Source organism: Mirounga leonina, unplaced genomic scaffold, assembly GCF_011800145.1.
Source record: "Mirounga leonina isolate KUSES-001 unplaced genomic scaffold, KU_Mleo_1.0 Mir_82, whole genome shotgun sequence".
Taxonomy (NCBI): Eukaryota; Metazoa; Chordata; class Mammalia; order Carnivora; family Phocidae; genus Mirounga; species Mirounga leonina.
Window position 1 is genome coordinate 58,637,550 of NW_023270825.1, and position 13,536 is coordinate 58,651,085.

The window sequence follows — 13,536 nt, forward strand, 5'->3', positions numbered from 1 at the left end:
AAAATTCACCTTCTGCTATGAAACAAACAAAAACATATCGCAATACTTTTTAAGGAGAATATATCATTACTTAATAGAAAGCCACTTATTAAATATAATTCAAATCCTGGAATTTAGCAGGGAATGATTAATTATCTAGATTTCAAAATGCTCAATTTCAAGCAGTGTCTAATCATAATGCCTAGGAATCTCTTTTTTTCTACCAGCTATCTTGCTGGTAGAAATGGATGGCCATTCTATGCAACTCACCATTCATTTTCTTCTTTGCTTTAAAAAGAAAGTTTTTGAAAATGACGTGAGATTCTACACTCATATTTTAGTCACAATGATCAGACATTTAAAAGCATGGTAGATGTTTTTCTATAGCATTTCTAAAGATGTCTCCCCTTATAAAATGCTTGCAAACCATGCAACAGTTTTAGATATAATTCAATTACAGAATAACAGATGGACAAAAGGTAAAAAGAATACATACTTTGTGAAAAGACAGAAAGATAGATGAACCAATAATAAAAGAGGCTGATGGTGGCACACAGGTTCCAAATGCCAAGCAAAAATAAACAGTATTCTGACTCAATAGGAAACTAACAAATCGCTGACGAGTTACCTTTCGCTGGGTTTTAGCTATTTATTTTGCTTAGTAGAAAAACCATCAGAATCATGGTTATAAAAGATAATTGTTAGTCTAATTCTAAAGTAAAGAAGACAGTTGTTTTTTACTTAAATTCAGTAAGTTAAGATTTTTAAAATATTTGCTAGCCTCCAGTAAACTATAATATGAAAGGACTTGAGGCACTTCTAGCAGTGGTTTTTCATTTCAAGTTTCAAATGAGTACAGATTTAGAATCATGTTCGCTTTGTAAGCTTAAAAGAAAATAGTTTAAAAACACACGAATCGTATCTAAATTGAGATAATATATGTAAGTAAAAATAACTATGTATAAACTACATATTAAATACAATTCCCTAAAATAGTAAACCTAAAAATCATATATCATAATCATTCGTAAAATTCAAAGGTTTTTGTCTGAAGCTTCTTCAAGCTATATGATTCTTACCATTTCTTGCCTTCATTTGGTAAGAAATATTTAAAATACATTAGACTTAATATTTAATTTGGGTAGGCACAGTAACCTTTCTTAACCTTTCTTAGGGAACACTGACCCCTAAAGGTTCTAAATTTAAATAAGTTTCACCATATTCTAAATTTAAATGGCATCCGGACGTCATTTTTCCCTATATTATTGTAGATATGTATACTTATGGCAGACATGTTTGTTTATAAATATGTATTTTCAGTGGACTGTTGTGCATTATAAATAAACAACTAAACCATGTGTCTGCTAGTTTAATAAAAATCACCAAAATTTAATAGAGATATCCCGAAATTTATCATACTATTCCAAAAAATTACAGAGACTTCTGATCCTCATGCCTTTTTTCTTACCTAGTTAAGTAAATAAATAAGTAAATGCTTAAAAGGGCTCAACAACCAATCACATAACAACTCACTCTGGGGGGCTAACTTTACATACATCCTTTGATTATAACATTTCATTTCTTTTTTCTGAAAAAGCAGAAACAAGAAAAACCCTGACAAAGTTTTCACAAAAGGGCAAAAAACATCATTTACTTCTTAAGAAACCAGAAGATGTTACCAATGCTCACTTGGCAACACATGTTCATTCACTCACATATTGCTTCCAACAACTTCAAATGTTCTCCACTTAGAGTAAAAACAACTCTTCAAGAAACCTGGACACATTTTGTAGATGCCCTCACCCAGCCTACCTACCAATCACAGCTTTACATTTTCTGAACTGTAAATAATGACAAAAACAAAACAAAAAGTAAACGGTTATGTCTGTTCACATTATATACCTCATCAACTCGGACTTCAAATATTTCAGCAATGTTTCTACAATAAAGCTAGGAAAAGAAGAGCCACTTTAGCACTCCTCATAATAAAATGTGTAAGGTGACAAAAAGGCCTGTCTGTATAATACAAGTTTTTAGTTAGCTCCATTTCTTTAAAAAAATAAGTAAAATAATATGAATTAAAATAACTAATTACCCAAGCAGACTATGAATATGAGTTTAAGACAGAGCTTTGAAGCAATTTGTGTTTTAAGATAAATCCTGCAAACCTTGATGGCAAGACAATGACCATGTGAGATTTTAAACATATCAATTATATCACAAAACTCAAAAGATACATTTACCTATTTAATTTTATTTCTCAATGTTTCATTAACAGGCCCTTTATATAAAGGAATGTCTTATTCCTATTTCTGATGTAAAACAAAAAAAAGTCTCTAAAAATGCAAATTTTCTTAATGATGTTTCAGTCACGTCTATTGTAGTCTGTGCCTTCTGCAAACTATTTATGCATCTATGTCTTTAGCCCTAAAACCTTCCTTTCTGTAAGTGTCCTAGAGCTTCAGCAGCTCCCTTCCTTAACTTCTTTCCTGGTTATTCTACACTTACGAGAAGTATTTCCTCCACAGCCTGTAGCTTTAGATATATTAAAAATAATTCCTTTGGTTCCGTAGAGATCCTTTTGTCTATAATTTGAACAACATGACTTCCACAGCAATGTGACCTCTGAATAGGGAACATAAATAACAGGGGCATCACTATTTACTTCCTCTTTTCTTATTATTGTACATAAATTGAGTAAAACTGCTTTGAGCCCTTGAAAAGAAGAATGTTGCTTGTTTATTTGCATAAATGAATAAAAACAGCTACAAAAAATTAGTTCCCAGCTTCACACCAGCACAAACTTGAATATAAAGAAAGCAGACGGAAATTAAGTGTCATAAAGCCCATTCACTAAAACCATAAACTTTGAATTAAATACCTATAAACTACCTTACTCAGATATTACTTGCTATTACTTTGTATGTAATTCAATCAGTTACCTGTATTCTAAACTCATAACAAGCAGCCTAGAATCACAAATTAGAAGAGAAAGCTTGCTAATGGTAGGCAGAAACTGCAAAAAAAAATTTATAACAGTATGGAAATCAAAAACAAATGCAGAAATTGGAAAAAAAAAGTATACTCAGAAAGCAGAGCATCTTCCTATAATTCAAAAGAATGTGTAACTATTAACTAATTTAATAAAATGATGATAGAATAGTACCCCAAAATGGCCTTTAACCTTCTGAGAAAGGTAACCGTGTGGTTGATATATGGTGGAAGAAGAACCCTGTTGGGGGAGGGGGAAATCAAAAAAGGGAGAGATGTGTGCAGTATTTCGGTAATAATCTAAAATTTAGAGGAACCAAAAACAATGTACACAGAGATTTAAGCCTTCGATTATATGCAACACTATATTCAGAATGATTAGTTTCCTAGGGATTCCAAATTTGCAACATTTTACTCTAAGAGACCTCAAATTAAAACAACCTAACATTTTTTAAACCTCTCTCTTTATGGCTCTCTGTATCTTGCTCTATAGGGAGACAGAAGTGCCCTACCTGCCTGCCCTGCTTACCTACGTGTGTCTGTCTGTCTATCTATCCATTGCCTCCCTCTGCTTTTCAGGCCATCTCTCAGTCTGTGTCTTTTAAACTGTGTTTCCATCTCTGGCTGTTCTCTCCCTTTGCCCGTGCATCTTCTTTCTGTCTCTCTCCTTGCCTGGGATTCTGTCTTCATGTCTCTCTCTGTCTCTATCTGGGAGTATCTTTCTCTGTATCCTTCTGTACATCTCTGTGTGTCTCTGTCGCTCTACCTCTGGCCCCCTCTGACTCCATCTCTCTGTGGGTGTCTCTTTCTGAGTGCATCTTTTGGTGTGCACCTGTCTCCACATATGTCTCTGTATCCGAATGTGTCCTGGTCTGTTTCTCTGAGTGCATCTGTCTCTCTCCATGTATATGTGTGTCTCTCTCTGTGTATATCTATCTTCTTTTACTGTGTCTTTTTTCCTGTGTGTGTATATGTATGTTTTTCCCTGTCTCTCTCACTGTATGTCTCTGTCTCTTTCTACTGTGTTCTTTTACTCTATCTTCCTCTGTGCATCTCCAGTGTGTTTGTATCCACATGTGTGTGTCTTTCCCTGTGTGTGTGCTTCCACATGTGTGTCTGTGCCTCCCTCATGACTTTCGTTTCTCCCTCCCTGTGTCCGTGTCTCTCTTTGTTTGTGTTTCTTTCTCTGAGTGTGGCCCTCTGTATGCATCTCTCTCCCAGTAATTCTCTCAATCTCCTCTCTCGATCACTTTGTGTGTGTGTGTGTGTGTTTCTTTCTCTTCCTGCATCTCTGTTTCCCCTTCTCTCTCAGTATCTCTTCCTCTGTGTGTTTCTCTTTCTCTGTGTGTCTTTCTTTGTGTCTCTTTGTGTGTGCCTCTTTCTTTGTATGTGTGCGTGTGCGCTTGTCTGCCTCCATCTAATATATTGGTTAGAACAAACACACTTCATTCAGTGCCTTGAACTAGCACAACACCTGGGGTTTGGTATTAATACCTTGAAAGTCCTTACCTTTTGACCAGTCCTCCATTTATACTTCTGTTCTTGTTTGCTCTGGCAATGTCTCTGGTTTTTGCTCCAAGATTTGAAGCTAAAATAAAGCCAATTCTAAATAAATAAACTTAAAACAATATATCAGAACACACCTAAACCTTACCTTTGTTTAACAGAGATTTTACAGGATAAATGGTTTTCTAAAACATCTATAATGGGACTACTAACTGTATATTTCAACAGGTGAAATTAAATCTTTTTACTCAGAGAAAGATTCTTTCTTTCACACTTACATTTTAGTAAATACAGTTCAGGTTAAGCTTCTAGACATTCTCACTACTTAGGTTAGAGAACTATTTATTTAATTCAACTTAAGTTTTTTCTAACTCCAACAATTTAAGAAAAATAAAATTTATATCCTATATGTCATAAACTTAATACCAAAAATTTCAAATTTATTGATTTGAATTTACAATGTGTATTTTCATATGAAACATTTTATACTTGTAAAAATAATTTTAAAATACTATTCAAATTTTTTAAAAAACATAATGACTATTACTAACTTATGGAATTATTGATATTTGTCTTCCATTTGTTTTCATAATAAACATGACAAAACCTATGCAAGCGTTTTTTTTTTTCTTGGTATGCCTTTTAAGGAGAATAAAATTTGATTTACTCACAGCTAGAACTCTGCGTTCTTTTAAAAAGTCCTCAAATAAAGCTGTAGTAAGCTTCTCCTTTTCCAATTTTCTCTAAATATGTTGATCTGGAGTTGGCAATCTTTTTCTAAGTTCCTCATTTACTTTTGGATTAGCTGAAAATATAGGAAGTTATTAATATCAAAGAAATATGTCCCAGTCAATGAAGCCATTTCCCTACATATTGCCCAAAAAGGTTAATAATAATTGCAGTCTTTTAATAAGAGATTCATATAGCAAGACATGTAGAAAATACAGTCTTTAATAACCTCTGGAGTATTTTAAAACATGTCTTACAGGCCTTAATGTGCTTAGTAATATACTATTTAAAACCATAATTTTATCCCTCTGCAATATACAGTCACTCTTCCTCATCATTTACCCAGCTAATGAATGCCAGCAATTAGTAAAATGTAATCCCATTGCACAATCATTTTAATGCTTTTAGCACTCAGAAAAGTAAACACCAAATTAATACTGCTCAAGCCATATCAGATCCTAGTTGGAAGCAAGCAATTATAGTTCAGCTCCTCAGGTGTAATTAAATGATTGAAATGATTTAGTTCCATAAATGCAAGTTAATTCATAAGCAAGCAACAAATATACTGGGAGTAATTACAAGAAACATTGACAGTCTAAGCAGGGCTAATTCTTTTAGGAGCCTGATATAGTAAAATGCTGCCCTCTCCTGGGCATGTAAGTGAATATCTCAGAGCCAAAAAACAAAACAAAAACCACTTCCCCAAAACCTAACTTTTAAAAAGTTACTAGAAAATATAATAATAACCAATATATCAATTTGATTTCATACCTTATACAGCAAAATTAACATATAGTTTATACTGTGATCATTTCTACACACCTGGTTATTAATGCTTTTTCTAATCAAACTCTGAATATGAGTCCCAAAACATACCAGGCAATATCTATTGTGCCTAATGAAACAAAATCACTCATATATAACACTGACAGGCTACAAGTGAAACTTCTAGTACCCGTCTGGACTGCCAGGCCAATGCCTATATTCTCTCATTGGTAAACCCTAAGTGGACTGTTACAGATAACAAATCAACTATGCTGTTCATAATTATGAAAATTTTCATGAAGAATAATCTCTGAAAAATATGAAACAAAATACTGTGTTATTCTAATTATACATAATGGTCTAAAATTAATTGTTTTTAATGAATGTTAATAATAAAATAAAAACTAGAGCGCTGGTATAATGTCATTATAAGCACATTTGAGAACATAAAGAATAACAGGTGGTACACAAAATAAAATGCATTCTGTTTTTACTTAACACCATTCCCAACTTTTTACTTCCTTAGGCTAAAATTCAGAACAAATTGACTCGTACACTACTCCGATGACCTTAACAAAACTTCTTACACTAAACTTTAAGAAGGTTATTTATTATACATTTAAGTTATGCTATAATCAACAAATCTGTGTTAAGACATAAGTATTTGAATCACTAAATCCAATCAGAATCATCCTTTTGACTGTCTATAAAATTGAATATATTCTCAGATATTACCAACAGCACAACAAATGCTTAATTCTCCAATAAATTCAAACAATACCTGCAGAGGATAATGTTTAATACTACCGATATTTTTGTGGAGGGAGGAAGCATTATTGTTCTTCTAATATGCTTTCAAATGTATTAAAATAACCATATTCTAAATCACATCCTATCTAAACTATAAAAATAAAATAAACCAAAATATTAAAAAAGTCCTGCCACTAAGTTTAAAATGTACAGCACATTTGCTTTGCCCTTGATGTCACAGTCTTATTTTTCAATTCATATCTTGTACACTGTAAGTTAATTGCTTTTGGAAAGTACTTATTATTCATGTAAAAATTAATGTGCCAATGTGTTTAAATCCTCTTAAATGACCATTCATGCATCTTTCTTCTTTAAGTACCAATGAAATCTGTCAAAAGACATCAATGCAAAATGGTCTTAAAGAAAGTTCTAATAGAGATTTTTTTTCTGCTAACACAAGATATTCATATTCACCAACTTTAGTTAAATTCCATTAATTTTTTAAGCTACTTTTAATAAATTCACCAAGTAAAATTTTTAGGCCCCATAGTCCGTCATTTGTGTTCCAGCTGACATTATGAATATTAATAACAGTGTTATCCTGATTAAATAGGATTCATATGAAATCCCTGTGAATCCTATAGCTCAGACATCTCATTTTTCCAACTCTTTATGAATTTGGATTCAGACATTAAACTGGAAAAATCTTAAAAAACAGATTTAATGGCACATTTGCATATTGTCAAGCAAAAATTAGATGTTCTAATGATTCAAATAATTACAATTTATATATCTACATGTCATAAAAGGAATAGAAGATTTCTGTAAAAATGCAACATATTTTATACTCCTATTCATTTTAGGACAAAAGATAAGACTAATAAAATACTAATTCCTTTCCTTACACTCACCTTAAAGATTTGGTATCAAGAACTTGTTTTAATTAAAAATTATATATTCATGTTAAAACTAGCTGGAGGATTTTACAGTAGACACCAGATAAATTAGCCTCCTTAATCAAAATACTAACTTATTATACCACAGACAAAATATATGTTAATTGCTTTATCATTACTAATGTATACCAGGTTCAGGTAGCAAAATAAAATCAATTTCCAACTAAAGGTTGTTTATAAGTTTTGCTGGAAAAAATTACCAAGGTTAAAAAAAGATTTTAAAAAAATCTTTAATATAATAAAACATACCACATTAGCATGTTAAATTAAGATCTTCTCCATCACAGATTCGTAACCTCATTCCTTCAAGTTGCTTTTAATTTTCAAAGGAAATGGTCTTATTACATAGAAAAAAGGAAAAATAAATAATAATTAAGGAAATCGCATACCCCCTTATCTCTCTAGGTACATGGGAATCTGAATGTATCGGCCAAAATTTCCTACCTTCACCCTATCAAAAAAAATGAAGATTGAAAAAATTTAAACAAACATCTCTATGATCTCAAATATGACTTGACTCTTTGTTTACTCAGCAGTAAAACACCTCATGAAACAAAATGTGTTCTTTGACCAGTCTAAAATTTCTAATCTGCCTAAAAAATTTTAAGTGATTTTGACATTTCTCCTTTAAAATTAAAACAATGCCTTTTTGGGGCGCCTGGGTGGCTCAGTCATTAAGTGTCTGCCTTCGGCTCAGGTCATGATCCCAGGATCCTGGGATCGAGCCCAGCATTGGGCTCCCTGCTCTGCGGGGAGCCTGCTTCTCCCTCTCCCACTCCCCCTGCTCGTGTTCCCTCTCTCTCTGTGTCTCTGTCAAATAAATAAATAAAATCTTTAAAAAAAAAAATGCCTTTTTGATAGAGAGGCATTTTATTTAAAAATGGGATTCACCAATGTAACAATACCCAGGATTTTTAAAAACTTATTTTAAATAGGAGATGCCCTTCCTGCCTTCTTCCACAAAAGCCATATTATAGCAACGTTTTTGACTGACTTCAGTTAATGGCATTTTTTTCATAACACATCTTTATAATCACAAATTTTTGTAAATTGAATCCAATAGTGTCAAACTAGGACTCGTTTGTAATACTGCCTCGTATCCAATAATAACTAAGAAATTCTGAATTTTCTATTTGCTAGTTGTGAAAGTAGAGATAATTTCTGCATTTCTGAGAGCCAAATATTTTATCACATAACTCAACATACACAATATATGCATATGTTCCACTACTGGATTTTCATCTTATTAGACAAAAGTCTCTCAAACATTCACAGTTCCCAGCACATTCTCTTCCAAAAAGAATTCCTTTCACTCACAGTGCCTCATGTCACAGCCCATTCCCTACCAAGCTCTAGACAACCCAAGTTCTTCAGAGCCAGAGAAAGCTAGAAGTTTAGGGAGAAAGGGTAAGGGATAAAAGAGGTCCCATTCCATAGCTATCACAATGTAAAATACATACACTATTTAATCCCTCAGTTTTACTACTAAAAGTATTTTAAAAAATATGTAAAATATATTTTTATGTATAAAGACTCACTGAAGCCATATTTATTTGTAAGAGAAAATATGCTCTAGTCATATTGGATTTCTTTCTGTTTCTTGAAGTTACCAAGCTCATTCTTGCCTCATAGTTTTTATACTTACTAGTTCCTCTGCCTAGAATTCTCTTCTCTGGCTCTCTAAACTATTTTTCTCATCATTTAGTCTGTCCATCTTTCTTTATTTCATTTGCCTGACCATCCTACCTAAAGTATAAACTCCTCTCTCATCATATGATCTATGCTATTGCCTTCATGAAACTAATTTGGTTAGGTTTTATTTCATCGTTTCTGATATATCTCAATCAACTATGTATATGTCAGTTACATGCAAGCAGAGCCCAGGATTTATTCCTTCATCTGCTTTCTTAGAAGGTGTTTGGCATACAGTTAAGTACGCAGTATATATTTGATGAACAGACATGTGGATGGATGGATGGCTGGGTGGATCAATGACTAGCAGAAAACAGACCTAACATAAATGTTCATCAACTGAAAACTGGTAATATAAAATGTGGTATAATCATAAAACAAATCTATAAAATTTGTATCATATAAACGCATACATGTACTATGTGTGGAAGATTCTTTCAACAAGCATCTGTTAAGCACTTATATATTATGTGTCAGACATTATTCTAGGAGATAGATATAAAATGATGAATAAGACATATACATTTCCTACCCAAAATATGTCTTTAGCCAAAACAATGCAGGAACAAAACATAACTACAATAAAATAGAGAGAAATGTAAAATTATACTTACATATACATACATGCTTGAATAGGTGTAGCAAATACACAGGAAATTTTTACCAGTGGTTACTCTAAAAAAAGGACCTAAGAGTTGAGGTGGGGATATTGAGGAATGAGAGAAGGTAGTATTTTATTTCATTTTATATCTATCTGTATAATTTGATTTTTTAAACATGTGCATGTATTATTTTTAACTTAATATTTATTAATAACCTTTGAATTGAACCGGAAATTATTTGTTGAAACTATTTGTAACTATTACACCTGAGAGATCTAAAATGAATAAAGGACATAATTTTTATGACTCCCTTGAAACTTTGAAAAAATTATTGCCTAATTAATCTTTTATAATTATACTTCATTATGGTTGCTTACTTGCTTGCTTGGTTTAAGTAGAGTGAAAAGTTAAAATTAAACTAATATATGGTAGGAATTTTTTTTGAAAAGTTTAAAATAAATGAGTTTCCTAAGAGTTACACAAATAATGTTCAGGATTTTAAGGTTTAAAAGTTTATAATAAAAATAACTTTTTCTATATTATGACTATTGTATGTCTCACATAGTTCCCCTGTGTTATATGCTTTAGTAATCAAGAAATTACTATCAAAAAAGATAAATTACTCCTCATCACTGAAGGTCATAGAAGGACGTCAAATTAAGAAATAAATATTTGGTTTAAAATAAATGGCTCTCACATTTTTAAAACTTTGAGGGCAAAACAATGTACCACTTGGAACACTGTGATTGTTTTCAGTGCCAGTTACAAATGACACTTTGATAACAGAAATGGCATTGCATAGCCTACTGATAAATTTTTAAAAAGCAAAACTTTAAAACTAGTATTATTTTCAGAGAGCTAATCAGATAGAGGATTTTCTAAAATATCCTGAAACGTTTTGCCCTAGGCTAAACTAAACTAAATCACTTAATCTACCACAGAACAGAATATAAAAACAAAGTCAGCTTATAGAATAGTTTCTCTAGGGAACAAACAGCCTGTTTTTGTAAGATTCATGTGGGTGCCAAGTTCTGATGCAATTATCTACTCCTTCACACAAAGGCTTGTATTTCCACACAACCAATTGAAGTTCTTGGCATATCAAAGGTAAAAAAGTATAAGAGCAAGTTAAATCAATCTACAATGACAACTGGTATGAGTAGCCACTTGAAATCAAATGAAATAACAGCTATCAGAAAATGTCTTTCTAAAATAAAGTAAAAATAACCACATAAAGTCTTAATTAGTTCATTAGGCATCATAATGATTACTAACAGATTTTATCAAAAAGCTATTTAATAATTCATACTAAGAGACATTAACAAATACAGGCACATACATGAAAATCAACATATTTCAATAACAACAGTCATACTTTGGTGTTTTGAACACTTAATAGCAATTCATACGTTGTATAACTAATAAATGTTTACACCATTCACTAAAATTAGAGTACCTAATCATTCTCAATGGACAGTGCTGCATGCAAACTATGCATTTTGCTTTTTTAAATTGGGAGGTTAAAGACGACTTCTAGGCTGCAAAATACAATTACACAAAATCTTTAAACAGTAAAATAAACATTAGGCTTACAGCTCTAATTTCTTTTTCAATATCTAGGAAGTCACAGCTATCAGTCTCCTTTATCTGAAGAACTGCAAAAGCTCATGTAATTTCTTAAGAGTCATTCTTACTAAATGTTTTCACTAATGAAAAGTAAGTAGTAAGAATATGGTTCTAAAATAGATATTCCATAGTTAATAATAAAACAATAAAAATACAGTATGAAAAGAAAAATATAAGCCAAACTATATGTAGCAATTTCCTTCAAGAAACACTTTTGTTCTTCTTGCTTTTAAAATTATAATTTCCACCATAAATTATATGTAAGTATTGCACTATCTCTTTTCATCATACTATATAAAGAGTTTCTTAGAATCAGAAGTCCATGTTCACTAAAAATCTGTTTTAGAAAACACATTTTAAAAAAATTCCTAAATGGCAAATCAACTGAATTAAAAATACTACTTACAAAATTAATAGTAATACAATTGTACAGTGTTCTAAAGTATTAAATAAATTAAGCAGTGTGATTTTAATTTTTTAAAGACATTTTTCAAAAAACACTGAAGATCTTTCACTTAAAAATATGACTTTTACTTCTTTCAAGAAAATTGCATCTCTACAATGTGTTGATTACTACAAAGTGGCTATATAAACAATTTGACATTTTATACTACCAATTGTGTAAGAAAACCTTTTAAAAACTGAGAAGAAAATGAAGAGAAACCAAAAACTGCCATAAATATTCAAAGTATTACAAAACAGCATCAAACATTATAAGCCTCCTAGTGGAAGTATGTAACACAAACTTGTACGTATCATCCTGGGGTGGAAGTAGGGGGGCAAGGGGAGCAGGATTCATGAGGCAGGCAGAATAAGATGAAACAACTAACTAACTAACATGAACAATGAAGGACAATTGTTGAAGTTGCACAGTGCGTACATAGGAGTTCATTATTGTTTCTCTACTCTTGTACATTTAGTTTTCCATAATAAATAGTTTAAAACACACATTGTAATTTTTATAAAGGAGAATATACAGCATTTTTTACTTGCTGGCAAAAGCCATTAAATAATCTTTCGCAGGACCAGCAATGAGTGTTCCATTTTATATGAGTGTTATCAAAACCCCAACAATCTCATGCCTGATATATATACACACAATACATCATGCAACAAATACTGCACATTTTTCACAAATATATATACTCACACCCCACACAGATTCTATACTGCATTTTGCCTAGAAAAAAGCCTACAAATTTCACCTTAGCATGCAGGAACTGAAAAGAAAATATTATCGGCTAAGGGATATGTACTTTATTTATTAAAATGCTTTGGAATTACTCCCTGACCTTAAATTTAACAACTTCCTGAAGCTAAGACCTTATGTTTCCAATGACCTAGTGCATATGGGAAATAGGGTAGGTACACTCTGTCACCTTTAGCAAACATTTTCCTCATCAAGCTACTTACAGGCCATCTGCTATACCCTGAAGCAACATCCTAGTTAGCTACTGCTACTTACTGACTTGCAATGTAAGTAACCAAGTTTATCATTTGCTGGAGTCATAACTATATAAATTTGAAATCTTCTCTAATTTTACTTTACAAAATATTTATTTCTACTCCTGCGGATGTGTCCCATTTGTAGAACAGTCATATTTCTTTGTAAAGGCATAGTAATTTTAAAAAGAAGATGACTTACACAGAAGATTCATAAGCAGAAATACTGATGACTATAACACCATGTCTCAAAATTTCAACACTTGTCACCATTTAATAGGTGTTAAGTCTATACTTGAACCAACAAATTTAGGTAAATTTTATACCTCATCACAATGTTTAAAATAAAACTATTTTACTAAACAATAACTCTTCCTACCAGTGAAAGAAATAAATATATCTGTAATCGTTAAGGTGAAATGACAGCTAGTCACAGGTCAGGTCCAGTTTCTTTTTTGACCCTATATTTTGAGGAACTGCAAACCCAAATTCATTCT

The 13,536-nt window shown here is 31.8% G+C and overlaps 1 protein-coding gene across 8 annotated transcripts in view; it reads right to left on the bottom strand.

Annotated features, from left to right (window-relative positions):
* The window catches only part of MIPOL1 (mirror-image polydactyly 1), a 321,775-nt gene that overhangs the window by 250,442 nt on the left and 57,797 nt on the right, over window positions 1-13,536 (bottom strand). For 6 of the 8 annotated variants that reach the window (XM_034992341.1, XM_034992340.1, XM_034992339.1 and 3 more), the window contains exons 2-3: window positions 5,148-5,281; window positions 4,480-4,558 (exon numbers count right to left, since the gene is read on the bottom strand). In XM_034992341.1, coding sequence (XP_034848232.1) covers window positions 4,480-4,498 — 19 coding nt within the window. In that variant the 5' untranslated portion in view covers window positions 4,499-4,558; window positions 5,148-5,281. Of the gene's footprint in view, window positions 1-4,479; window positions 4,559-5,147; window positions 5,282-7,925; window positions 8,014-13,536 lie in introns of those variants that run through there. The other 2 variants (XM_034992338.1, XM_034992343.1) reach the window with 2 other exon arrangements.